This window comes from Amphibalanus amphitrite, unplaced genomic scaffold, assembly GCF_019059575.1.
Source record: "Amphibalanus amphitrite isolate SeventyFive unplaced genomic scaffold, NRLGWU_Aamphi_draft 000908F_arrow, whole genome shotgun sequence".
NCBI lineage: Eukaryota > Metazoa > Arthropoda > Thecostraca > Balanomorpha > Balanidae > Amphibalanus > Amphibalanus amphitrite.
Window position 1 is genome coordinate 183,111 of NW_024882402.1, and position 26,790 is coordinate 209,900.

At 49.8% G+C, this 26,790-nt stretch overlaps 1 protein-coding gene across 1 annotated transcript in view; it reads left to right on the forward strand.

Moving 5' to 3' along the window:
- Positions 1-26,790, forward strand: part of LOC122367921 (chromodomain-helicase-DNA-binding protein 1-like) — a 60,129-nt gene that overhangs the window by 10,520 nt on the left and 22,819 nt on the right. The window contains exons 5-19 of the mRNA XM_043341454.1: positions 82-876; positions 7,257-7,459; positions 7,886-7,988; positions 8,398-8,513; positions 8,859-9,038; positions 10,628-10,800; positions 11,122-11,294; positions 13,745-13,904; positions 14,273-14,514; positions 14,892-15,173; positions 15,578-15,662; positions 16,636-16,831; positions 17,161-17,509; positions 17,927-18,151; positions 18,495-18,644. Of these exons, the coding sequence (XP_043197389.1) occupies positions 871-876; positions 7,257-7,459; positions 7,886-7,988; positions 8,398-8,513; positions 8,859-9,038; positions 10,628-10,800; positions 11,122-11,294; positions 13,745-13,904; positions 14,273-14,514; positions 14,892-15,173; positions 15,578-15,662; positions 16,636-16,831; positions 17,161-17,509; positions 17,927-18,151; positions 18,495-18,644 (2,643 nt within the window). The 5' untranslated portion in view covers positions 82-870. The remainder of the gene's footprint in view (positions 1-81; positions 877-7,256; positions 7,460-7,885; positions 7,989-8,397; positions 8,514-8,858; positions 9,039-10,627; positions 10,801-11,121; positions 11,295-13,744; positions 13,905-14,272; positions 14,515-14,891; positions 15,174-15,577; positions 15,663-16,635; positions 16,832-17,160; positions 17,510-17,926; positions 18,152-18,494; positions 18,645-26,790) is intronic.

The window sequence follows — 26,790 nt, forward strand, 5'->3', positions numbered from 1 at the left end:
TCAGTCCCAGCACGGGTGTTCCCCGGCCTCCCTCCCCTCCCCCTCCCATGTTACTGACGGGACGTTGTTCTTTCTTTGCAGAGCTCCATCAAAGGGTTGGAGTTGGGGGGACTGAACATCATCTCCATCACAGACTGCACCCGGGTAGGGTGGAATGTGTACCGACCTCGGAAAGCCAGGCGATTGTGAGAGGTCAGAGGCGTAAGTGGTGTCATCCTAGAAGGGAAGTCAAGTGAAAGCGCTAGTGCAAAGTGTCGTTCATTGTGTATTTTGTCAATAAATTCAACAAAACCTTCAAATTTAACTTTGCTCATGGGCTGGGCGATGATTGCATTCACACTACACCACATGGGGGGATCAACAATAGGGACCCCCTTTCCCCCAATAGCACCCACCCCTGTCGGGTTTTGCCGCCTCCTCCGTGGACTGCTAGGCGGTGACGTCACCACTCGCGCTGCATTCTGGGTAGCGGCTGTTGGAAGCAAAATGGCGGCCGGAGACCTGACGTGTGTGTAAAGTGCGCGTATAGCTAACGGTTATTGCGGTGATAAGGCGTGTGGAAGTGACCAACGTTGGTGAAAATTTTACAGAATATTCATTTAACATTGGTGAACATAGTTTGATTAGCGATACTCGTGGTAACTTGTGATATTCGCCGGAAAAGGACCGTCGCCATATTGGGACTTGGTCCAGTGACTGATATCGACTTGGAACTGCTTGTGATGATACGAAGGCCGGTTGAAATTTTCAGGATTTAATCAGCAACCAAAAAAAATCGTTTTATTCATTATTTATATACCACTGAGTGACAAATAACACCTGAACCGGGAACTTGTAATTAGTAACAGTTCCTGTCTGAAGAACCCAGCAATGGAGGTGAGTGTGACCTCCACAGCCTCTTTCGGCCCAGCTGCTGTGCTTTTCAGGCCCTGTTTTTAACATTTTGACCTGGGAACTGTTCTCATGGGAATACTGTTGTGCTATTGGAGATCATTTTATGCAACTTTTGCTGAATTTGTTCTCAAAGCTACTCCAACTTGTGTGGGGCACATAACCTACATGCTTATTGGATTATTTTTGCACCATTTTAATGCATTTCAGTCTCATTTGCTTACACTATTTGTCACTCTTGACTGTTGTCTCTTACACATTGTCAACTTGTACGAGAGACATCAGTTTTCTCAGTTTGTTGATGATGTCCAGTGTCACAGGCTGATAGTTATGTGGGTATTAAATGCATTTTTCCAGAAAGCCAGTGGATGTTCCACCAAGTTTTCAGCCAGACTTAACTCTCCATTCTACTGGGCAACTGCTGACATGCATTTTGTAACTTTTTAGGTCGGACCCATCTGAGAATTACACCATTTCTTCTGGACACTTAATGCCTGCTTGGCTGCTGTATAGGCTGTTTTGCCCCACCTTTTCTGACAATTTGGCCTTTTTATTGTACTGCTTGTGCATGAAATTGGTGTGAGGTTATCAAATCCTATAAAAATGGAGTTTGGTAAATTGAACATTTTCTCAACTCAACTTACAAATCATACATACATACTGTAGGAACTCCATCTGGTAGTTTCTGCAAACATGCCCTTACTCTCTGGATATTTTGTACTTTGATGCTGATTGTTGGAGTGCTGATCTTACAATTGAAGCATTATTTAACCTTATTTTGGCAATATTGCTTGTGATTAAGCAGAGTTTAAATCTGTGCTTGCAAGTTATAGACTTGGTGCCATATTTAATGTAAATGATTTTGCCAACCACTGGTACTTCAGATGGTGAAAACTACACATGTCTGAGCAATATAGGTAATTTTTATTACTGATAAAAGCTTTATCAGTAATGAATTAAGTTCATCTATAATCTGAAGTACTAAATTGTGTATGCCTTAGGTACTCATACTAGGTTGAGTCTGTCAGCACAAATGGTGCAGCAGCATTGCTTTCAGAGCTGTGCAACATTTGAAATTGAACATGCTTCAATATGTGTATCAGCGACTATCGATCAGAATATGATGATAATGCTTGATATAAGAACTGTATCTCCAAAATATTATAAGTGGCTCATTTGAAAGTTGAGTTAATTACTGTATTACCATACATTAAAATTGGATCATCAAGATTGAGGTAAGGGTCAAGCTCAGACAATTTTGTTTTGCTCAATGTTATAATTCTTACAGGTGCTCAAATGCTCCTTTCATTTATATTGATTTGGCGTCGGAAGCCCTATAGTCTTCCCCAGTATTCGTATGTAACTAGAGCAGGCAGATATAAGAATATTGTTGATGGCACGACTGCAAATATTCATACGAGTATTCATACAAATATTCTCGTATTGCTGAATAGTTTTTAGCACACAGGCAGTTCTTTATTATCATTGATTGATTAAACTCTTAAGCTTAAGCCCAAACTCAAACGTCTAGTTAGGGCTTACCACTGACTTCTAGTTATAACGGTCACATATTCTAATTCTATACATACCTTTTGATGGTGTAGCTTTATCGTTGCGGATGACGTTTACAGGCCGGGCGCCCCAAAACCTCAACATATCCAAAAGGCACAGATACACATCTAACCAAAACTGCGATAGACCGAAATGTTTCTCATCGAACCATCACCGAGGCAACGCACAGACCACTCTCTCCTCGGGTTTGGTCTTCTCGAACTGGGATTCCTCAGAGTCTGGGAGGACTACGGTCACAACGATCAGTTTTCCTGACACTTGTGCGTACAGCTTGACGGGGAGAGGCTTAACGGACTGCTGTTGCTTCCAAAGTCGGATGACGCGTCGAGGACCAGACACGGTGCTCGAACAGAGCGGCGTATTCTCACCATTGTACGACTCGCACCTAGGTATATCGGGATCTCGTTTTTAGACGTTTGCATGAATTTCTGCACTGGCGTGGACTTGTCGAGCTTATGCATTGCTATTCTACACGTTTTCACTAGGCTGGTGAGTTGGTGACACGTGGGAGAGCGCAATAGTGTGGATCACTAATCGGACAATGTGGGACTAATCCTTGGAAAGTGCGTTGTTACTCATTTGCAACTCCAAATATTCGATTTATACCCAAGCGTTTAGGTAACGGAAAGGTTGGGTGAAGTGGGTCTGGGATTTATCGAACCTGTGTTACCCTGGTGGTCGCGGAGGTTACATTTCCCCTGCTTTCAAGTTTCAGGAGAAAACACGTACGAGCTCACAACTAGAAGACGAAACCACACGAGTTCAGAACGATAATTCAGAATGAGGAAGTGAGCATTGGGCTGTATTACACCTCATGCGTTTGGTCATTTTTATACTGATATCTTATTTTGTTGCTGAGTGGTACGCTTTGATGGATTGTCTCTACGATGTGTTATTGTTGCTGTCATTTTATTTTAAAAGCGACCTACTTGTCCTGCTAGGCTCGTGAAAATTATGAGTCTCCGCCTGATCTGGGTTCAGCGGGGACACAGGGGTGCGCACGGTATTTTGCGCACGACGCAACACAGCAGCTCAGTAATCATTCACTGCTGACATGAAACTTTAGGGCCTTGCATGAAACTACTCGTGAATATAATTCAAACGACACTCCGCTTAGTGCCTCCTCTCGACGAGACACAGCTGCCTTTTGCTGGGGCAACATATTTGAACGCGTAACATCAAATGATTGTATTGATGCTCAGTCACTGTTAGTTTTAAAAATGTTTTAAAACGATAGAACGACAAAAAGCTGTGACATTCTTTTATATCTAAGCCCATGCACATTTTATTTCATTCCTTATTGTCATAACATTTTATGAACATGGCTCACGGAGCTCGGATAGAATGTCACCATATTATAACTTTGTGCGCTGTGCAATTATCGGTTAATTGCCTAAATTGCATGCGTCACTGATTCGCTTCTACGTTGTGTAACACGAATGGGGAAATCTTTTGGCCACTAATCGAGCTTGAGCTTTGCGGTAAAAAGGGGTTGCTGCTCGTAATGAGAAGAATACGATATGATATGTGATTGTTTTCTTTGTCATTTAATTTCGTCTCAGGTTATTACACGAGTATTAAACGACCGAAATCTCGAAAATGCCGGATTACAGCTACAGCTTTGCTATGTAGTAAATGGAGTTCAAAAATAGTTCCAAGGGGGGACTCGATAGCCACAATTGAAATCAGCAAACAAGTTGCAAGAAAAGTCAATTGGGGGCATCCAGGGTCATTGACTCGCCTAACCCTCGTGTGATCTTCATCGTTTCTTGAGTCCATGGGAAATAAGTCAGTAGACGTGTGACGTTTTTCTCTTTTATCATAAAAGCTTGCAAAAACAAAGGCATCTAATAGGTGGAGACGGTTGGATGCGTCGTTCAGGCTGACGTGTTGTTGATGATTACGTCGCAGGAGAGGTCATTTGGGTCAGGAAAGACGATATTTGTAGACTAGAAGCTCAATTTTGTACAGTTAGGAACCTGAGAGTTTTGTTGCATCAGCCACTTTTACACAAGTTATGTGCATTGTGCAATAAGAGGTCTATTCGACAGTGTATAGAATAGTCCATCTGTTCTCTCCATAAATATCAAATTCTAAATGCAAACAGGGTTGTCATCACCCCACACCTGCAAAATTATAAAGCGATGGACCACGAGCGTCATCATAATAGCAGCGGTGTCAGTCTGCTTTCCCAGAAAGCCCGTTTGAAAAAAAAAACGAGACAGCTGCGGCAACCACTCATGATAAGCCGCGTTGCCCTCTTGCTACGGCGTGCTGCAATCGTTCAGGTAATATTCTTGCGAACACGCTACCAAAACCAGTCCACGGGACATGCTCAATGCTCAACGCTCGCCATACCAGCCCCATTATTTGCACCATCATCCTGCTGTTAGGACAAACCCTCGCTCCGACCCGTATTACAAAAACCCTGATCCGGCGCCAACGGACAATGCCTCGCTGCCGGCCCGGCTCGACGCCGCGCTCAGTAGAGGCCCCCGGGGCCGGCGCTCCTGGCACTGAGCCAGCTTGGCCGGAATCGTGCCTCGTGCCAGCCCCCCAGCGGGGAGGGGCCATGTGCGGGTATTGCGACGCTCAGTGGTAAGCAGCGGCGGCAGCACCAGATAATACCGGCGCGGCAGCAGGGACCTTGGGTGGCACGCCGGTCGCGCCACGCCGGGCCAATCGTCACTCGGCGCCAGGGACGGTTGTGATTGGTGAGGCCGATAGGCGCGACACTAGCGTCTGTCTGCCGGGGGCGGTCCGGCGTCTGCCGTATTGATTGTCTACATTCCAACTAGAATCGAGCCGTACAGAATTAAGGCCAGTCTGTTACTTGAATGGGTGCTACAGAACTTTGACTTTTGGGGAGTTTTCGATCATCGTCGATCATCGTCAATCACCGTCACTCCGCTACTGTGTAACTGCTCTCTGGGGGAGAAATACGATGATGGTCTACCGCCAGCCTCCTCGCCGCCTTTCGCCCAGCCGGCTGTCAGACGCCGAGGCCCGAACCGCCCAAACCACCGCGCCAGCTGGCCGGCCGCGGCGAGGCGCCACTGCACTGGTGGGGCCTCCCCGCCCCACCTCCCTCTCCCCTCCCCCTCCCACACGGCGTCCGCTGCTGCTGCATGCACCGCCACGATAGCAGGCTGGTCCGCTGTGTTAGGTCGACTCGCTAGCTGAGCTACGGATGGGGCGAGCCACCGGTATATTGAAGAGTGGCGGTGCGGTGACGGCCCGGGTCTGTGGGACAGGCGGAACTGGTTCGTACCGTTATACACAGCGCGACGGTGACGGGAGGCTGGCGTGCAGGGATGGGATGCCGGGGGGGGGGGGGGAGCGGATCGATCATCTGGCTAACGACAAACTGACTTCTGGAGCATGACCCGTTGACGTTAGCTCCTCGCCACTGCCGTTTTCCCTCCAAGCTCAGTCCTTTCCATTCACCTTCAATCTTCTTAGTACCGCTTAGTACCGCCATGCCTCGCAAGAGAAGAGCACTAGACTGAAGAGAACTAAGACACCATCGAAGTCGGACGCTTGAGCGCCCTAATCCAACAACAACAACAAATTAGGTCAACCATGAGACCATAAACACTGATAATTTGGAGAGTTTGTGACGATCTAGAGAAAAGGTACAGTCAACCAAAAACGGAATCATAGGTAAATCTGACACATACACGGAAGCTTGAATGGTAGGACCCGACCCTCCAGCGTGTTTGGGCAATCATGTTATCGCGTAGGGCAGCTGAAGACGTCACTTCACACCGGATGGCTATAACAGCCGCACCCCACTTCTGCTGTTATCGACTATCGACTGGCATGCACGGATCTGCACGTCGCGCGGGGGGAGGAGAGGGAGGGGGGACTGATGCATCACTCGTCCGCTGTGAGCTCCACCGTAGTATGGTGGGCAGAAGCCACTGTCGTGGCGCATCCGCACAGTATGGTGCGGTGCCTACAGAAAGACGGACACCCGAGCAATGGCTAGCCTTAGATTACTCATCTTCCAAGAGCTTCACTCCAGACAATAAGTGCGCTCGGGTCAGGGGTGCGTTCACCGTGGTGAACCCACGTGAATCGCCAGGATACACGATCAAACTTTCCGAGATGTGCACAAATAAAAATGATTCATGAAAAAGGGGTTACGCGAATGAATTGTGCGGATCTCCGACGCCAGAAAGACCTTGCAGTTGGAGATGCGAAAATGTGCCTTTTCCAATTTTAAGTCACCAGCATTCTAGGATCGGCAGTGTGCTGGATGAACTGGTAGAAGAGCTTATATATACTAACTCAAATATTGAAAGTAAACGTAGTTAAGATTAAAACTTGGAAATTAACCATTAATCAATACCCCTAAGAAGTTTTGATTTAGTGACGATACCACTATCCCAATGCAGTGTTCCCAGTCTGAGCTACAGGGGTCGTGACAAGAAACAGTGTAAACTGTGTATGTAAGAAACCCTGTGTAAAATTAATGGGACTCGTATAAAATAAATAAAAGCAGCATTAACTTGAAGGATGTTTCACTTGCTGCATGGGAAACACTACCCGTACATTATAATTTACCTATATCAATGAAACTCATCTGGTACTAAATAGTAACGCAGGCGAAATAAAGCGCAACCGAGAGCAAGTTCTTTCACTTTTCAAGAACAATGGCAGACCTCCGTTTCAACCAGCCAACCGCCCCATCAGGCAGTCATCTTGCAGGTAAGCTGCTATCACATTTTTATAATCATCTCCGCCGGATCTGACAGCGATCCCTCCTTTTGGCCTTCGTTCCCCCACAGGACAGCGACTCTGACTCGGATAAGTCAGCAGCCTCCGAGCACTCGGCCGCCTCCGAGAAGTCTGCCTCGGAAAAATCAGCATCGGAGAAATCCGAATCGGATAAGTCGGCGTCCGATAAGTCAGCCTCCGAAAAGTCGGCGTCGGAGAAGTCTGCGTCTGAAAAGTCGGGCAGCGAGCAATCGTCATCTGGTGGAAGCGGCAGGTAATTAGACTGATGAATAGGCGGAGGCGTCACATGCTGTTAAACACGGGAAAGGTCATATGGTATAGTGTTTGGAATTGCGAGACGTACCGGTACAACACATCTTCGTCTTTGTCGGTGTTGCTGAAGTTGAAGGCAAAACGTAACCTCCAAGGCATCACGCCCTAACATAACATCCATGGCATCAATTAAAACTTGGCTTGTTCTTGAAGAACGTTTCCGTAAGTCTTTCTATTTTTGTCCGCACTGGACCGTAGTGCCTGGGCGTAATAACGTACTTCTGTTAAACTTTGTGGCAAAATAAGTACTCCAGTGTTACATATCTTAGTTTTCATCATATTTTTCATAAGCTCGTGTACCAGACGTTAAGCAATTTCCCTCCCTCTTGCTTATCCACATTATATTTTTATATTTCCTTCCCCCCAGTGATTCGGGTGATGCCAGCAGCAACAGCGATGACGAGTCGTCCCGTCCCGCGGCGCGCTCCGAGGGCAGGCGCAAAACGGCGCGTAATTCAGACATCAAAGAGGTATGTTGGGACGCGCTGAGGGATGTTGGTTCCGGTTGCTGGGCTGGGGGAGGGGAGGATAGGGTAACATTGGTGATTGGGGCACGTGCGGGAATAGCGATCAACAGAGGAAGCTGGAGAGGTAAAGCTAAACGATTTGAAGGATTTTTTTTACAACATTTGCAAACAGCGGGTATGCTGCCTCTTTCTCTGGCCCATGCCTTGTTTGTGATCGGTTACTTGATGTGTAAGCTGGCGACAGGCTACCGCCGATTCGTTGGCCCATGAGCTTGTCCGCTGAACCTGACTGTAACCCTGACCCATAACCGTGCCTTATGCTCCTCTGACTGCTGACTGTGACCTTTGACCGCCGACTGTGACCCTCTAACCGCCGACTGTGACCCTCTGACCTATCATCTAACCCCCACAGGCGTACGAGGAGAACCCGGACGTGTACGGAATCCGTCGCTCGGGCCGGGAACGGAAGGAGCCCGAGCGACTCACCGCTAAGGAGGAGGCGAGCCGAGCGGCCCGCGCCCGAAGGAGGTCGGTAAACCGGTTACTGGGGAGTGGGGGGGGGGACGATGGGGGGGGGGGGGAAGGGGGGATGGGTAGGACGCTGAGGAGGGGAAGATGTCAGTGCTGGTTGAGTTGCATTATGGTGGCTGGGCTATCTCAAGCGCTTATGCTTTGGACGGTTTATACAGTTAATGAAGCTGATGGTATATTCGTCGTGACATAACATCTTCGGTAGTTGGAAGTTGGAACATTTGACTCGTGAGGATAGCTTATACTCGTAGCTATTGTTACTGTTGACGATAATGTGGCCCTTCTTGGGATCGGGAAGGGTTTCAGGAGTTTTACTCTGGCTGACTCTGACTCTGATTTCAGGTCGAACGCAGTGTGGGGCAGCTCCGACTCCGGCTCGGACTCCGACGTCTCGGAGCGTCCCAAGCCATCCCGTCGGCCCGGCGGAGGCAGTAAGAAGCCGGCGGCTCGTCAGAGACCTCCCGCCCGCCGCCGGCAACTCTCCGAATCATCAGAGAGCGGGTCGGACAGTGACACCGTCAGGTCAGTTACAGCGTCAGGTCAGTGTCGGACAGTGACACCGTCAGGTCAGTTACACATGTCAGACAGTGACACCGTCAGGTCAGTTACAGCGTCAGATAGTGACACCGTCAGGTTAGTTACAGCGTCAGATAGTGACACCGTCAGGTCAGTTACGGCGTCGGACAGTGACACCGTCAGGTCAGTCAGAATGTCAAATAGTGACACCGTCAGGTCAGCTACACATGTCAGACAGTGACAGCGTCAGATAGTGACACCGTCAGGTCAGTCACACCGTCAGACAGGTCAGTTACACATTCCAAAAGTCAAAGTGTGTCGAATTAGTGTCGAAGAGTCCATTTACACTGCGATATAGATCACTACAAGTGAACACAATAAAGCAATCAGTTACTTATTTTTTTACTTAGTAGTTCTAGCAGCGTAGAGTGTGATTTCGTCCACACTACTTTTCTTCCACATTTCTACCACCCCAGGCCCCATGGGTAGTGGGTACCCGCCACCCATCAACCAGCCCATTCGATCCACTCTCTCGCCACCTACCCTCCCGCTCGCGGCCCGCCGCGCCCGCCAGCCGCGCTGCATCCCGCCGCGTATCGACCCACCGTCCGCCTCTGTCGCTGCCGGCGTCTGGCACCGTGCCAGGGTCAGCTCAAGGTCACAACAGCTGACCGCCCGACAAACACATACCACCTCCTCCCCCCTGAACCGTCCCACCCCCTCGCGGTAGCGGGCGGCGTGGGCTGCTGCAAAATATGAACGGTGGCCAAACGGGGTAGTTTGCAGCGTCAGAGGTCAATGACACTGGCGTTTAGAAGGAAGGGATGGATGACGGGGGTTCAATGTTTATGTGCTGCAGGGGCTACTGGGCGCAAGCTGATAAATGCCGTAGAATGGCAGCACTAGCTGTAGTTCAGCTGCTATTAAATGCAAAATGGGTTTAGCGCATCATCTGAGTCCATCGTATGTTGATGGCCGTCGTATAGTGACGGCTCCCTATGGTAGCATTCTTCAATGTTCATGTTACCAAATGTCTTGAATAGTAGTGCGGCAGTTTGTAAGATTTTGCCCTGGTGGGAATACGAATATACCGGGCCAAACCGGTGTGTGCGACGAGGCCTCGGACCGACATGGCGGCCGGGTGTCATTTGATGGACTTAATTTCGCTGCCTGTTCTGACAGATGGGACGGGAAAAAGATGGGACAGAAAGATAGGATACGTCTGGCGTGTGTGGTGCATAGACAGACGGCTCAACTGCACCCATGAACCTGGCCAAGGGAAGCTTCAGGACCGTATTTTTTATTAATCGACCTTCGTTTTGTGAATAATTCGTCGACAAGGCAATACAAATATCGCTGCCTTAGGCGTGTGTCTTCGTGCTAAAAACAGAAAATGGATGGGCGTAAGCTAACCTTGACTGGTCGCGGTTTCCCATTCTGCTGAACCCTACCCGGGGGCCCTGACGCAGGTAACTGAACCCCAGTCCGGATGATATCACTGACCCCTGCCCGTTCGCCTTAACACATGCTCCTTCGCGTCAACTCACTGTTCCTCTAAAGTCTAAAAGCTGACTTGTAACCCCACGTTATTCCAGTCGTAACATCAGCCGCCGTGGCGGGTCACGGGTCAACTACCAGGAGGCCGAGGAGGAGGCCACAGACGAGGATGACCTCATGGAGGTGGATCCGGCCCAAGTGGCCGCTGCCGAACAGGACACCGGCGAGACGGTCGAGAGGGTGCTGGCGGACCGCGTCGGCAAGGTCGGAGGTCAGTGGGGCGGTTACTTGAGGGGCGGGGAAGCTGTCCACACAAGGTACGGGGTAATGCTAAGGGAGTTTGTCGTTGAGTCATAGAGTCATGACCCAACCTTGTCCGCTAACTTGATCTGCTCCGGCATGACCCACCCTGAGGTGATGTGACCCCTGGCCTTGATCTAACCCGATCTGACCTGCCCAGGTGTAGGCTCTGGCCTTACCTGCCCTGCCCTGACCGTACATGCGTAACCCTTGACTTACCTGACCCGAACTACCTTAGCCTGATGTGACCCCTGACCTAAACTGAATGCGCTGACCTGACCTGACCTTGCAGCGACGGGCGCCGCCACCACCGTCTACGCCGTGGAGGATAACGGAGACCCGAACGCCGATTTCGACGCTGACGACCCTGATCAGCCCCACGAGACCCAGTACTGGCTGAAGTGGAAGGGTTGGTCGCACCTGCACAACACTTGGGAGTCGGAAACCACGCTCAAAGCGCAGGGGGTAAGTTGGTGGGGCCCTTCGATCTGGAGAGAGTAGGAGAGTTACTTTCGGTGAGAAGTTACCAATATCTTTAGTATAAGGGCATCCTAGTGGTCAATATTTTTTATTGCCTGTTGATTCCATATTATGATGGTCGGAGGCGCCCAAAATATTCAAATACCTAATAGTCTCTATAATGAACTCCCAATCCTGGTCTGACGCTTAGGGCTTATGCACCGCTATTTCGTCCGATTCCCATTCTATATTGAGTAGTTAAACGGACTGCGTATTGCTTAGTGTATTCATCAGTCTAATCAGACGCATGGTGTAGCTGGTCGGACCTTTTAGTGTATTCAATGCGGAACCACATCCTGTAGTTGGCTAATGGCCAATCTGGACGCAGACAATACGTAGATCGGTCGTTTGTGTGACTATTGGAGTGGATCCGGTGGATGGTTATGTAGTTGGTTGACTTGCTTACGTGGATCCTTCGTTTCTAGTCACATCCTATTCTCACGTAGTTTTTAACAAAGGCAGACAGGTAGGCTCAGGGGGCCCGAACAGAAGGACCAGGGGGCCCGAACATTTAACAGTGAAACCTTAACCGACGAATAAAGCTAAAGAAATGAAACCATTTTATTGATTGCATGGACGTTTGGTAGTTAGTGTTTTGCTTCGGACCTTCTAGCGAGTGCATAAGCTCTAATATGTTCATGCTGTCAGAACTGATGGGACAGCTGCTTTTCATCCGGTACCTATTTTTTTCGGTCAGGCCCTGAAAGACGGAAGGCCAGGTCCGTCTAGAAGTAGTGTCATGTTCCTGTGCTCAGCACGTCTTGAGAGCTGCATACTTCACCTTATTTTAATAATTTACTAGTTGGATACTGGACACCGATAGTACACCCTGGAAATGTGAAACTATTCGTGTTGTACTGCAAGGCTCATTAGCGAGTCTGAGCTGGTTTAGCTTAATTCATATTCATTCGAAACACATCTACAGATATTGCCATGTGGTGTCGTTCTCTTTCACATCACGTTAACAAGCGATGTTAGTTAAAACCTCGTTCAGTGGCGGGATTTGGCATCCTTTTTCCTTCATCACCCATGCCTCTGGTGGTGCTTATTCCGGTTAGCTGCTTTGTTGCGCATGACTGTAGCCCTCCACGACCTGCGAGACATCACCCGGAATCGGTCCGGCACCCACGACATTCCAACCATTTAGGCGGTAGTGTTCCGGGCGATCCGCTCGCTGGGTGCTGGGTTTGCATGCTAGTTGTAGGTGGTTTGTCACTTGCTGTCCTTGCATGCCTGTCGGGTGAATGTAGGTGTTTGCATGTTGGTTGTACGTGGCTGGTCACTTGCTATTCTTGCATGCTTGTCGGATGGATCTCGTGTATGCGGCCTGTTTTCCACAATCACAGCTTGTAACTTCCGTGCCAGACTTATTTTTCGATCAATGACGACTAGGCCTTAAAACTGTCCATACAGACATCTTTCCTGTTTCTTTACTTTTCAAGTCTTTTTCTTTGCTTCTTTCTGCGCATGGTTTGGTAATTTTAATTCTGTTTGATGAATAGAAGTTCCTCTTGGCGTACAGCCATACAGCTCTCCTTTGACACCATCATTCAGCCCTCTGGATGTGTTAGAAGGATAGGCATATACAAGGTAAACTAACGAGGCTGCCGCAACTTTCATTCCAAAATCGGGATCAACTGGGAGTGACCAATGTACATGTTCCTATCGTAGGCGACAAGAAGCGTGTGCTAGGAGCTTGCGTTTGCGCTCCCTGACGAACGCGCCCCTGATACCTTGCGTCTAGGTTTTTCTGCCGTAACTCATCTTTAACGCTGCATGAACAGACTGTTCTCTATTCATGCTGAGCAATAGGCTACCCTCTCATAGCTCCATAGTGAAATTAGCTACAGACAACCCACCCAGGTAATCATGGTTTGGGTTACCGTCCCATCGTGTCCCTTCTCTCTGGGCGCGAGCATGCGTCCTGACGCTGTGTCTAGGCGTGGTGCTTGGTAGAATGGTGTTTAACTCATTGTCCGGGTGAACAGGCCTCGTGCACTTAACTCCCCCGGTTCTGACGTGATCAGGTTACGAATTTACAGGATTCTTGACAGGATTCGCTGCGTTCTGATATGCATTCTGCATTTCTCGTGTTGATATTTGTGAATTATCGAATTTGGAAAGAACTATGAAATGTTAATGATAATTCGTCAAGTTTGATATGAATAATAATGTTTTGATTGTTCTTCTTGTCACCTGGTCGCGTCTAAACTTTGCACTTCACCGTCTTAACCACGCTTCGGCTGCGGAACTGACGCTTTGTGCGGCCGCCGACCGGCCCGCCATCTGTCGGCCGCGCGGCAGGCTGTGGTTCCCGTTCCGTCCGCCAGATCCCGCCACTCATGCCGCTGTGTTCGCCCGCTGCCGCCGCTGTGCCGCAGTATTATGGTTTGCAGGTGAAGGGTCTGAAAAAGATCGACAACTACAAAAAGCGCCAGGAGGAGGTGAAGGCTTACCTGGCCGCGTGTGAGCCCGAGGACGCTGAGTACTTTGTGTGCCAGAATGAGCTGCAGGAGCGGCTGGTGGCCAGCTACCTGGAGGTGGACAGAATCATCGGTGAGGCGGCTGATTGGGGACGGCGGGACTATTGTGATGGGGTATCATCATATCATAGTGAACGCTTGCGCCACTGGGGTTGCTTGTAGCGTACTTGCAGCGGTTGTAAGCACCGTGTTTGAACTGGAAGTGGTTGAGCTCGTTAAGCTTTGCTAGAACCACCCTGCGCTTTGTCAGAAGAAAGGACAGTGGGGTGGGAATAACAGAGGGTAACACTGGTTCGGGCTGTGTTGTGGAATAGTAAGCTTGATGCTCTTGAGTAATGACCCGAAAGCACAGCGGGGGCTAGAGTCAGGGCTGAACCCTGTGTGATTTGTAATGTAACCCCCATTTACTGCTGCATTGTATCAATGTCCCCCTCCCGCCAGGCGAGGGCCCCAAGCCGGGCCACGAGTACCCGGACTACCTGGTCAAGTGGGAGAACCTGCCGTACTCTGAGTGCACCTGGGAGGACGGAACGCTCATCGCCAAAAAATTCGAGCACCGCATCGACGAGTTCGTGGCGCGCAGCCAGTCGCGAAAGACGCCCACAAAGCTGAACGCCGTCTTAAAGCGGCGGCCCAAGTTTGTCTCCTTCAACAAACAGCCGAGCTTCTTCAATGGAGTCTCGGTATGAAAGGAGAGAGGGAGAGGGAGGATGGGGAGGAGCGAGGGAGGGGAGGATGGAAAGGAGTTAGGGATGGAGAAAAGAGGGCGATGAAGGTAGAGAGGCATGGAGGAGGTAGTTGTAAGCCGGGGGATCAAATATGAATGGGGATGTATTGCTTCATTGGGTCATAGTTAGTTATTTTCTGAGATGGCACATGAAAAAACTGTTGACTATTGCAGTAACTGTTGTTCTTGCAATAACTGTTGACCATTTGCAAGAAAGCGTTTCCTACTTGCTGGGTTTCAGCGGTGCTGTTGGCTACTGGCAGTCGCATCCCCCGGTTAATTGCTCCTTACGCCCTTACCTTCTGATTGACCTCCCCCTTCCCCCTTCTCCAGGGTGACCTGCGTCTCCGCGACTACCAGCTCGACGGTGTCAACTGGATGGTCCACTCATGGTGCCGAGAAAATTCCGTCATCCTGGCCGACGAGATGGGTCTGGGCAAGACCATCCAGACCACCTGTTTCCTGTACTATCTGTTCAACCAGTACAACCTGTACGGACCGTACCTGGTAGTGGTGCCGCTCTCCACTCTGCCCGCCTGGCAGAGAGAGATGGCCCGGTGGGCGCCTGAGATGAATGTCGTCACCTACCTGGGAGATGTGTCGTCACGAGAAAAGGTACGGAGTGTGGGCGCTGAAGGTGGGGTGGGATGTATTCGTGGAAGGAAGGGGGAGGGGGTGTAAGACTGGAGTGCTTTCAATGACTTGGTGTCCTTTTCACATCAATGACTTGGTGTCCTTTTCTTTTTGATACAGTTATTCTGGTTGGCTATCTGTTTAAACCCTAGAGTGCTTTCTGTTAAGTGTCAAAGGGGCGTGTTTATGTGAAGTTGTTGTTTCCATTCGTGCTAGGTGCAGGCCATTGAAATCATATCTCTAAATATGCCAATATGCCGGTGGCGATGATAATGTATACGATGCTATTAGTCTTAAAGCCAACAATTTTTCATTGTGTATGCGCTTGTTTCTAGTTGCAGTTTAACGATTTAATATAACTGAGCTGTTTCATCCCATTTCCCCAGATTCGTACGTACGAGTGGTGCTTCCCCGGCAACAAGCGATTAAAGTTCAACGTGCTGCTGACCTCGTACGAGATTCTGCTCAAAGGTATGTGTAATATCGTGCGAGTCTGACTGCGACCTTGACGCGTCTGTATAAGTCTGCTTGCTCCCATTCCCTCCTGCCATATCACTTCTCGGTCCTTCAGTCTCGCGTTTTTATTGCGTTCAGCATGGGGAACGTAATACTCATAGATAGTCGGACATTTCACCCACCGTAGACATTATGATGCTCATGCAGCCATTTATACAGTCTTTCCAACGCTCTTGGCTAAGATTCAAGCACGTCCCTGAAACCCTCTCAGGTGGGTCTGTAGCCCTGTGATAAATACGCGCTGTAGCTGGCTGCCGAATGCAATGTTCTTCTTAAAACTACAATCCCCACCACTTGTCATACTCGTCACCAAGTGATGTCATATCCTGGATGGCGGTATACGTCACTATACATACATAATGCTGATGACGCCTAGTCCTCGCCCCTGAAACTCAAGCATCTCATGCATAGTTTAATGTGGGGCGTCGGTCGCATTTGGTCAGGTGGTAATGCGAAGTGGTCGTTGTTGCGACGAGTCAGAGCATTGGTGCTAATCTCATTTTGGAGACTGGAGCGTGGGTATGACGTGTGGATGGTGACGAACTCTCTTATGACGAGGTGGGGACAGTCGAGGGATTTTCTGTCTCACGTCACGGAGACGCATTGGATGTTATGGATTGGCTAACTGGAATGCTGGGATCTTAGAACCTCGGCTACACACTGCTACGAGCTGACAAACTGGGGTGTTACAGATTGACGGCTTTAGATATTGCGATGACAGGCTGAGGTGTTTCAGACCGACGGGCTGGGATATTACGAATTGTGCTGATTGCCTCGCCACAAATTGCCTTTATGTAATAGGAACAGCACTGAGTCCATTCCCCCACGGTTGTGTTTAAATGGGGCAATGAGGCGTTCTTACCGATTTCTGTCAATATTCTGTCATTTAACCGCGCTCCCATCTTCACCCCCACCCCTCGGTCGGCAGACAAGTCGTTTCTGGGCGCCATCAGCTGGGCTGCTCTGCTAGTCGACGAGGCTCACCGACTCAAAAACGAGGAGTCGCTCCTCTACAAGACTCTGTTCGAGTTCAGCACCAACTTCAGACTGCTGATCACAGGCACACCGCTGCAGAACAGCCTGAAGGAGCTCTGGAGCCTGCTGCACTTCATCATGCCCAACAGGTATCTGAACCGATCCGAGGAGGGTTGAACGGGGAGGGAGGGTTGAGAGGGTTGCTTGAATCTTGGGTCTGATGTTGCTAGGTGTGTTGGAGGAATCACTTCTGGCGTTTTTGTTTACCACTTTGACATGGGACGTGGCACATTACCATAGTATTTGAGTGTTTATTGATATTTATTGCGCCGTTGTTTATGGGTTTGTATTCATTGTCTTTTTAAGATAAGTCATACTTACCGGCAGCAGGGCCACTACGCTGCTGCATATCTTAATTACGGTTCTGTAGGTTATGTGAATACCGCAGCTCACCCCACCCCTTTCCTCCCTTCCACAGATTCGACCGCTGGGAGAACTTTGAGGTCGACATGGACCAGGGCAGCAAGGCCTATGCGCGACTGCACAAACTGCTCGAACCGTTCCTTCTGCGCCGCGTCAAGAAGGACGTCGAGAAATCGCTACCAGCCAAAGTCGAGCAGATCCTTCGAGTGGGCATGACCTCGCTGCAGCGGCAGTATTACAAGTGGATCCTGACGCGCAACTACACCATGCTGAAGAAGGGTCTGAAGGCGGCGGCGCCGTCCCTGGTCAACGTCATCATGGAGCTGAAGAAGTGCTGCAACCACGGCTACCTGACCAAGCCTCCCGATCCGGACGTCAGGCTGGCAAACAACGAGGCACTGCAGGTAGGTGTGAGGGCCGAGGCCATCTACCAGTTTCTGGTACATTCGTGGGATGTGTTTTACATACGTGTGCCACATATTTTTGCACGAGCTTGTTATTCTGTTAAAACTTGGACTATTATCTTGCACGGTCATTCCCTCCTGTCTGCTAGCCCTCCCTCCAGCTAGCCCCTCCATACGACAACCTTCACGTCCCAGCCAACTTTTCCTCAAAGGTGGCCAAACCACTCCTGCCCGACCTTTCCTCGTTTCTCCTGTGTCACATCCATGCTAGCCCATTCCTCCACCAAGTGACTGCCTTGTGTCGTCGCTAAACCCTCGCCATGACTTCCCCACTCCTGCCGACCCCCACACTTTTTCCCGGAGTACTGCTAGCCCATCTGAATTTTTCGCTTCTAACCCCTCCCCACTCTCCCCCAGGGTCTTCTGCGTAACAGCGGCAAGCTGATGTTGCTGGACAAGCTGCTGGTGCGGCTGCGGGAGCGCGGACACCGCGTGCTCATCTTCTCACAGATGGTGCGCATGCTGGACCTGCTCGCCGAGTACCTGCAGCTGCGACACTTTCCCTTCCAGCGGCTCGATGGCGGTATGCGCGGCGACCTGCGCAGACAGGCGCTCGATCACTTCAACGCTGAGGGATCGCAGGTTCGTGGGGCGTGGACTGGCGACGAGAGGGAGGATATGGGGAGAGGACAGGAGTCAGAAGGGTTGTGGCCTCTGGTGAAAAATGGTGGCGTGGGTTCTTTGGATTTGGTGGGACTGAAACCCAGATTCAGGAAACAATGGATGACGTCATTATTTTGAATTTTATTCCATGTTTTCTTTTAGATTTTGTGTTTGTTAATTAGCTCATCGGCCACTGAGTATTAATACGGATTGTGATGTATCATTATGGAGCTAATCCTATCCCGTTCTACCCGAACCTTGCCCAAACCACTGCTAGTGCTCACTCCCACACTTTACATCCGTCCCATTTCTCTCGTCACAGGACTTTTGTTTCCTGCTGTCAACCCGCGCCGGCGGTCTGGGTATCAACCTGGCTACTGCCGACACCGTGGTCATCTATGACTCGGACTGGAACCCTCAGAACGATCTGCAGGCGCAGTCGCGCGCGCACAGGATCGGACAAAAGAACCAGGTGGGTGGGGTGACTCCGAGGGAAGGTGTGGGAGAGGGGGAGGCTTCTGCGCTGTGATATGACTGAGAGGGAGGGGGCGTCAGTTAGTCGAGTGCGTTCCCTTCTAACTTTTGCGACTTTAGTAGATTACAAGTGCGAACTGCGCGTTTGCAGTTACTTTCCATAGCTGCCTGCGGTGGATATCTAAGAATGTACTCTCATCTTAGTACACTGCGTGGTTTGATTTCTGATGAAGTCACTCAAAGAACGCAATGCCAATGATTGTGCCCACTGACACTCTCGGCATTCGACGTTTCTTAGATCGCAGCGCTCTTTCAATCTCATGACCGAGGTGATTATCCGATTTATTCATTGGTGATACCAATACCATCGTAATGCCGTCATTGCTGACTAATCCTATCACTCGCTTTTCGTCAATGAGGTCATCTATGTGACGCTCATCCCATCCGGTCGTGTCTACTAGATCAGATTTTTAAATGTCCTTGTCATTGAGAATGCCAGTGATGATCGAGGAGCGATTTCTGGAGATGTATTTTATTAACGGGTGTGGTTGATAAGTTAAACAAATGCGCCGTGAAATCGGCGCAGTCACCAGTTTTAGCATGTGACGCATTTAGGGGTTAACAGAGCAATATTTGGGTTAGGGTGGCAAGGTGTGTGGAAGGAGAGAGCCGATTTACATTTTCGCGGGGGGTGATGGTTATTGCGGTACGAATGAACCTCACTTTTTGTTCCCCATGGGCATGGGAATGTCAGGGTATTTGGGTGTAGGGAAAGGACGTCTTTTTATCGGTTTACTTGTGCGGCTTTCGTTCTCTGCCGACCCCGGGTTTGAGTTAGCCAGAGATGGCTAGAGTATGACCATGTATGACTAAGTGGTACTCATTGTACTCTCATGGGTCATGTGAGTCAGAGTACCTCCTGGTTGAAAACTTTTTGTCATGCATTTTTCGTGTCAAGTTTACGTGGCCCACTTAACCGGGTGTAACCCAGAGTTGTGCTAACGGGTTTGGAATTTTAAACTAAAACGTTGAACTAACTTCCCACGCCTTTTATTTTTTACCGGCAATTCACCCACAGAGAAAACATGAGTCAGAACTTCCATGACCTCACCACTGCTGCTGTTTGACGCATGCTTGTCGGTGATTTGAGGTAATACGAGAATTCAATAATTTATTATATTGTTGCCGATCACAATTTTTACAGTTTTCAAAGCTGATACCGAAACCAAACACCACCAGCTATGAGGTGATGCCTTGGAATCCGGTTGCTCTTTTTCTGATAGGAGACATAGTTGAAGATAGCGGTTCGAAAGCTGACAACATCCGTGACGAAAACGGCTGGTGTAAATACTAAACAGGAAGCCAATTTTTTGAAATGCAAATAGGTGGCCGACCCGGGGTTCGTTGCTCGAGAAGCTAGTCGTCGGCCCATGTCAGCTTTTCAGGGAATATTTTTTTGTTGTTACGATGTGAATAGATCACCGGCAGGTCACCCGAACACGTTCGTCTTCATATCTGCACGAGCAAGTTTGTCATTTTGAGACCGCCAATGTTTTCTCCATGTTGTCTCATCCTCGACATGGAGCGACAAATGTTCTCCTTAACTTGAAAATACCGTTTGTCCCTTTTGACAAATGTATCAGGAAGTTAGAAATTGCTCTAACCGGTCACTCAGGTTTGCATATTGACATATGGGAATCTCTCTGACCTGTGACGCTTTCAAGCTGTATTCGACATTTGTTTCACATAACCGCACTCATTGCTCATATACTCTGCCTCATGCGGACGAAGCTGTAAGCAAATGCACTCTCTTCTAGCGATCTAACCTGCTTGGAATAAGTTCCTTTGTGTCCGCTCTGGGAGTTTCATAGCAATGCAAATCGACGTGAATTGATGCACGAACACACAAAACAATTCTAGCCTGCTAGAACAACAGCATAATGTGCTCCCTTCGAGTTGTTCAGCTTCCGATGCTGAGCGTCGATAAGCGAATGCGTCGTTTCTGCGAGCTGCTTTTCATCTCATGAATGTTCGTTTCCAGGAGCGATGAATGCCGTCCAGTTCAGGCGGGTTTAGTGTAGTCAGCTATGGCAGCAGCGGAAGCATCCTTGTCACATCTTCACGTGCGGAAATGCGAGGAGTGCCGTCAGTCAGCGTCACTTTGATTTACGACGATCGTTATGGGCGGATTGACATCAACAATCGTAACATTCCATGATCTCATCATTCTCTCGGCCGGAATTGACGTCACTGGGTAGTGACGGTTGTGGTGCACTGATGTGCCAATCAATGTCAATCATCTCGTATTAGCGGTGGACCTGCCAATCCGTCATGATCGCGAGCTGGGTGGAAAATCGTTTCCGTTTCATCGCGCTGATACCTACCTTTGGTCGGGCGGGCGAACTTACGTTTTTGTTGCACTGATATATGAAGTGGGCTTCTCATAGTACTTGCTGAGAGAAAAGGGAACCACCTGTCTTTGGTGTCTGTCCTAATCGGTCCATAACCAAAAAGCTGATAAAGTCCCGACAGTTTACAGGTTTGGGAATATCTTTTGGCGTCAAGGGCCTGGAAAAGATTGCGGCGGTTCCTCAGTTGGTAACAAACCCGCTTTGCTTGACAGCGCTTGCTGTTCGTCCACTGGAAAGAGCATTGACACGAAATGAGCTAAACGATGTTTGATGATTTGATCCTGAGTAGAACATAAATGCTAGAATGTTATGATGACGAAGCAATGACTGCTTTCTTGTCTCGGTGGAAGACATTGTCATTGACATTTGGTGACCTATGATGGCACGTGCCCAAGATCACGTCGTTTAAATGTCGACTCAATATGGAAGTGCCAGGTGTTCATAATTGAAATGTGTTGGTTCAGCTAAGCCTTGCTGGCGATAACCTCTCTGCTAACACTATTCTTAGAGACATGAGCGAAGCATAAGTCGAGAACCAAGTGATGCACACTTGGTACTGCGATTTCGATTACGTTACCAAGTCCTCAGGTGTCTCAGTGGGTGTCAGAGGACTCCAAACAAGGGCATGACTCCGAGAAGTTCCATTAGCATACGTTCCTCCTAGCACGACTCTCCTGTAGTCAAGGCGCCGAGTCAACTGAGCCATGGATGAGATACTGAGCCATGGTGTCATATCATCCATGACTGAGCTATCAGACCCTGTGACATTACCATCTGAGTGACGTCACATTAATGCATAGATGACGTCATGGGTTTCCATAACCCCGAGTGGGTGTCACTTTACTCACGGCTGTGCATCCGTATAGAAAACGGCGCTGTCCTTATTATGTCGCGATGGTGTATAGGAATAAGACAGAGGCTATTTTGCAGATGGGAGGCGTGGGGTAGTGTGTCAGGCACCTCCGGATAAGCCCACTCACTTAATATGGGTTTCTCCGGGGAAAGCTTCCTCTGCGGAGAAATGGGACGGCGAAGAGGAATATTTTACGGCGGCTCCTGTCATGCGCTGCGACATGTTCTTTGGAAGACACTGAATCCGTTTTCTTCTTAATCCTTTTTCAGGCAGCACCGTGTGCATGCTTTTGCTTGTGGCTGGTGTATCGATATCTTGCAGAGAAGTTAGATTAGCCAAGTTTTCTTGTATTGCGTTGCGTAGCGGCCACACCCAACAGTATCGAAACAAGGTCGGCCGAAAAGTCGAGGGGCGTATACGAGGGGCGTATCCCTACTAAACTGCTGCAACTAAGCTACTCGCGGTACACCTCCCCCCTTTCAATAGACGCGCAGGTCAGGCGGGAGAGCACAATGAAATATACAAGCTGGCTAAGCGTAATGCAAATTAAGCGGGAACAATAAATGTCAGGTTCCAAAACTTTTACGTGTCGCACCACTTTAGTAATAATGATAGTCCGCACGTTTTGTGGGCTTCACACGACGGCCACTGCGCGTGAATCGCGGAAGCTCGCCCGGTGCTGCTGTTGCTCCTGCTGGAGCTGCTGCTGGTGGTGCTGTACCCGTTCTCTGGGCAGGCTGAGCAGGCGGTGGCGGCGGCTCTGCTGCTGGCAGCAGTTCTTCGGGTTCCTCGGGTGCTTGTGACGATGCCGGAGGCGATTGCGGCGTGGACGACGGTGCACTTTGCGGTGATGCACTCAGCGGTGAGCTCCGAGACGGTTGTGGAGCAGCGATGTCCCAGGATGCTGGTCGGGTAACTGGCGGAAGAGCAGCATCTGGACTCGGGCGAGAATCGGGTGGAATCGGAAGGATGAAACGTCGGTTACGGACGACAGGCGTTTGCGTGGTAGCTGACGGAATGATGAATGAGTTTGGCTGCGCAGCTGGTCCGATGACGCGCACTGGTCCGTTCCAGTGTTTCTCGCCGTCATGACGCACACGAACGTCATCACCCACTGATGGAGGGTCGAGGAGCGCTGCGCCATGCCTCTTGTCATATCCCTCCTTTTGACGAAGCTTTTGCAGATCATGATGATGCTGAAGTTCGATGAAGTCAGGCCATTGCGGCTTCATGTTCACCGGATGAATTGGTAGTCGGGTTCTCAGATTGCGTCCCATGAGCAGGCGTGCTGGACTGTGTCCAGTGACTTCCAGTGGAGTATTCCGGTATGCCAAAAGCGCCAGCGTCGGATCCGGTTGCTGAATGATACGTTTGGCTGTCTGAACAGCACGCTCGACAGCTCCATTGCTTCTCGGGTTGTGAGGGCTACTCATGATGTGCTTGAAGCCGTACGTTTTGGAGAAGTCGGCGAAGGCTTGAGAAGAGAATTGCGGTCCACCGTCGGAACGAAGAATCTCTGGGATTCCGAAGCGTCCGAAGAGACCCCTGAGTCGGTCGATCGTGCTTGCGCTGGTGGTTGACGTCATGTGAAGAATTTCCAGCCAGCGACTGAAGTAATCGACGACGATGAGGAAGGTCCGGCCCTCACAGGTAGCGAAGTCTACCCCCACTGTATTCCACGGGCCATCGGCGAGCTCGGTGGGCTGGAGTGGCTCTGCATGCTGCCGCCGTCTGTGTGCTTGACAGAACCCACAGCGGTCGATCCATGCTTTCAGTTGGCCGTTGATACCAGGCCACCAGACTGACTCGGCGATCCTTTGTCGGCACTTGACCAGACTCAGATGTCCGTCGTCGTGAATCTTTCGTAGCATTTCACGTTGCATGTCTTCAGGGATGACAATTCGGCTCCCGTACATCAGTAGAGGTTTGCTGGTTTGATCGTAGGACACGCTGAAGTATCCACGAGCTGAATAGAATTCCAGCAGGTCAGGATGGACAGGAGATGACCATCCGATTTCAGTGAAGTTGATGACCTGACGGATCTTTCGATCTTGATGTTGTTGCTGCGCGATGTCTTCAAGCTTGCCGTGGCTTGCGGGCAAGGCTGACATGATGGCGTTGACATGGGCTTCGATTTCCGCCACGTCCTCGTCGGACGAGTGTTGTTCACTGACGGGTTTGCGTGAGAGGAGATCAGCAATGAGCAGCTGCTTGCCTGGCGTGTAGACAGCTTCTCCAGCGTATGCTGCCAGACTCATCAGTAGACGTTGACAGCGGAGTGGCGTATCAGCGATGTCTCTGGCGTTGATGAGCGGCACTAGCGGCTTGTGATCTGTAAGCAGTGAGAATCGTTGAAGACCGTACAGATATCCGTGGAACTTTTCGCACGCCCACGCTCCTGCCAGGCACTCGTTCTCGATCTGTGCGTATTTGCTTTCGGCACTGGTCAGTCGGCGTGAACAGAATGCATTGGTCGTAGCTCACCATCTTTCTTTTGCATGAGGCAGCCTCCAATGCCATAGGAGCTTGCATCTGCAGACACCACAGTCTCCAACTTCGGGTCGAAATACGCCAGGACTCCTGCTTCGGCTATCTTCTTTTTGATGTCTTCGAAAGCTTTTTCCTGAGGGTGATCCCAGATCCACTCGGCGTCCTTTTTCAGGAGGTCATGCATAGGTCCCATGATGCTTTGAGCGTTGGGCACGAAGCGCGTCAGGAAGTTGATGGCACCCAGCATCGATCTCAATTCCTGAACGTTTTCTGGCGGTGGCATGTCTTGCACAGCTCTGAGCTTCTCTTTGTCGGGTTGGACACCAGCTGCAGATAGGCGGTGACCCAGGAACGCCACACTTCTTCGGCGAAATTCGCATTTCGATTCGTTGAGCTTGATGCCAGTCTCTTTGATGCGTTGCAGGACTGCAGAGAGGCGCTTGTCATGCTCTTTGCCTTTGCCGTGCACGATGATGTCGTCCTGGAAAAATACGACTCCCGGTAGGTCGTCCAACATCTCTGCCATCTTGCGTTGGTACACTTCCGGAGCCAGGGTAATTCCCATCGGTAGGCGGTTGAAGCGGTACCGTCCGAACGGCGTCAGGAACGTCGTGAGGTGCTTTGACTTCTCTGCCAGCGGGAGATGAAAGAAACCACTGGTGACATCCAGCTTGCTGAAGGTGTCAGATCCTCGAACGGCATTGCTCAGCTCCACGAAGGTTGGCAGCTCGTAGCGTTCTCTCTTCACAGAGGCATTCAGCTTTTTGAAGTCAACAGTCAGTCTGACTTTGCCATTTGGTTTCGGCACAGGTACGATCGGCGCACACCAGTCGCTGGGTTCGCTGACCTTTTCGATGACACCGGTGCTTTCCAGGCGCGCAAGCTCTTCTTTGACGGGTTGCTGCAGCGGTAGTGACACTCTGCGTGCTGTCACCACGGCGTAGGGCACAGCTCCGTCTTTCAGCGTGATGCTGACCGGCGTTGTTTTCCACAATCCAACTTCTTTGGCAAACAGCTCACTAGGAATGTTCACTTCATTGAGAAGCTTTACCAGTCCTAGCTTCAGTGAGTCTTCTCTGCCTAGCAGCGGGCGGACGAGGCTGTGTGTAGCATACAGCACGACGTCTGCGACTTCCTCATTTGGAGACTTCAGTTTCGTGACAACTTTGCCTAGCACGTCCACTTGGCCACCGGGACTGTTCAACTTGATGTTCGCTTTTTGCATTCTGTGAGCCAGATTCAGCTTTTTGAGCGTGTCATAGCTGACGACAGAGACGTCTGCTCCAGTGTCTATTTTCATCAGGATTTCTTCTTCCGCTTTGCCTATCTTCAGCATGACCATCCCCGAGTTCTGTTCATGTTCCACTGCACTGACCTCTGCTTTGTCCATCTCTTTCTTCATTTCTGTGCAGCCAGTCATTTCTTCAATGAGCCCCAAATATGCATCAGACTCAGCATGTCCAGCTTCTGCTACTCCAGCTTGAACTTCTGCCACTTGATGAGGTACTGCGCTTCGGCAGACTTCTGGGAAGTGATTTCTCTTGTTGCATCTTGCACATGTTTTTCCGTACGCAGGACAGTTGTTTCTGCCGAGACGATGACTCCTGCCACAGAAGTTGCACATTCTGCCACTGGTTTCCCAGTGGGGAGCTTGGTACCGGTTTCTGTTGCCTGCGTCGTGTGCTCCCTGCATGTTCCTAGTCATTGGCTGGTTTGTCTGAAGATTTGGACGAGTGCCAACACCTTGCTGTCTTTGGTTGTTTCTCCTGTTATCTGGATGGTAGGTCCTTTTGTTGCTTTGCAGATTGGGCTTTGACCATTGCACAGCATCAGCATGCTTTGTTTCTTCTGATTTCTCCTTCACAGCCTTTTTCACTGCTTCATATTTCTTTGCGTAGTTGATCAGGTGATCCAGCTCCTGGTCTGTTTCAAGGGCAAGTCGTTCGATTAGACCAGTGTCCTTGACCCCAACAAGGAATCTGTCCCTGATCTGGTCGCGTTTCTGCTGAAAGCCGCAGCTCTGGGCCATTGAGTACAGCGCTCGGACATATTCATCAATTGTCTCGCTTTCATGCTGGTTTCGTTGATGAAACTGTGACCTTTTCACTGAACTGTTGGATTTTGGCAGAAAGTATGCAGTGAATTTGTCCATCACTACTTCGAAGTTGGCCCTTTCAGCTTCAGTTAGTCCAAACGAATCGAGAATTTCACCACTGTCTGGCATTCCCATGAGATACAGCAGTGAGGTAACCTGATATTCCTGAGATTCTCTATCCAATCGATGTAGAGTTCTAAACATTTTGTAGCTTTCCTTCCATTTTGGCCAATCCTCTGGTGCTCTACAATCAAATTTCTCAGGTGGTGGATAGAGAGGCATTATCACATGGAAA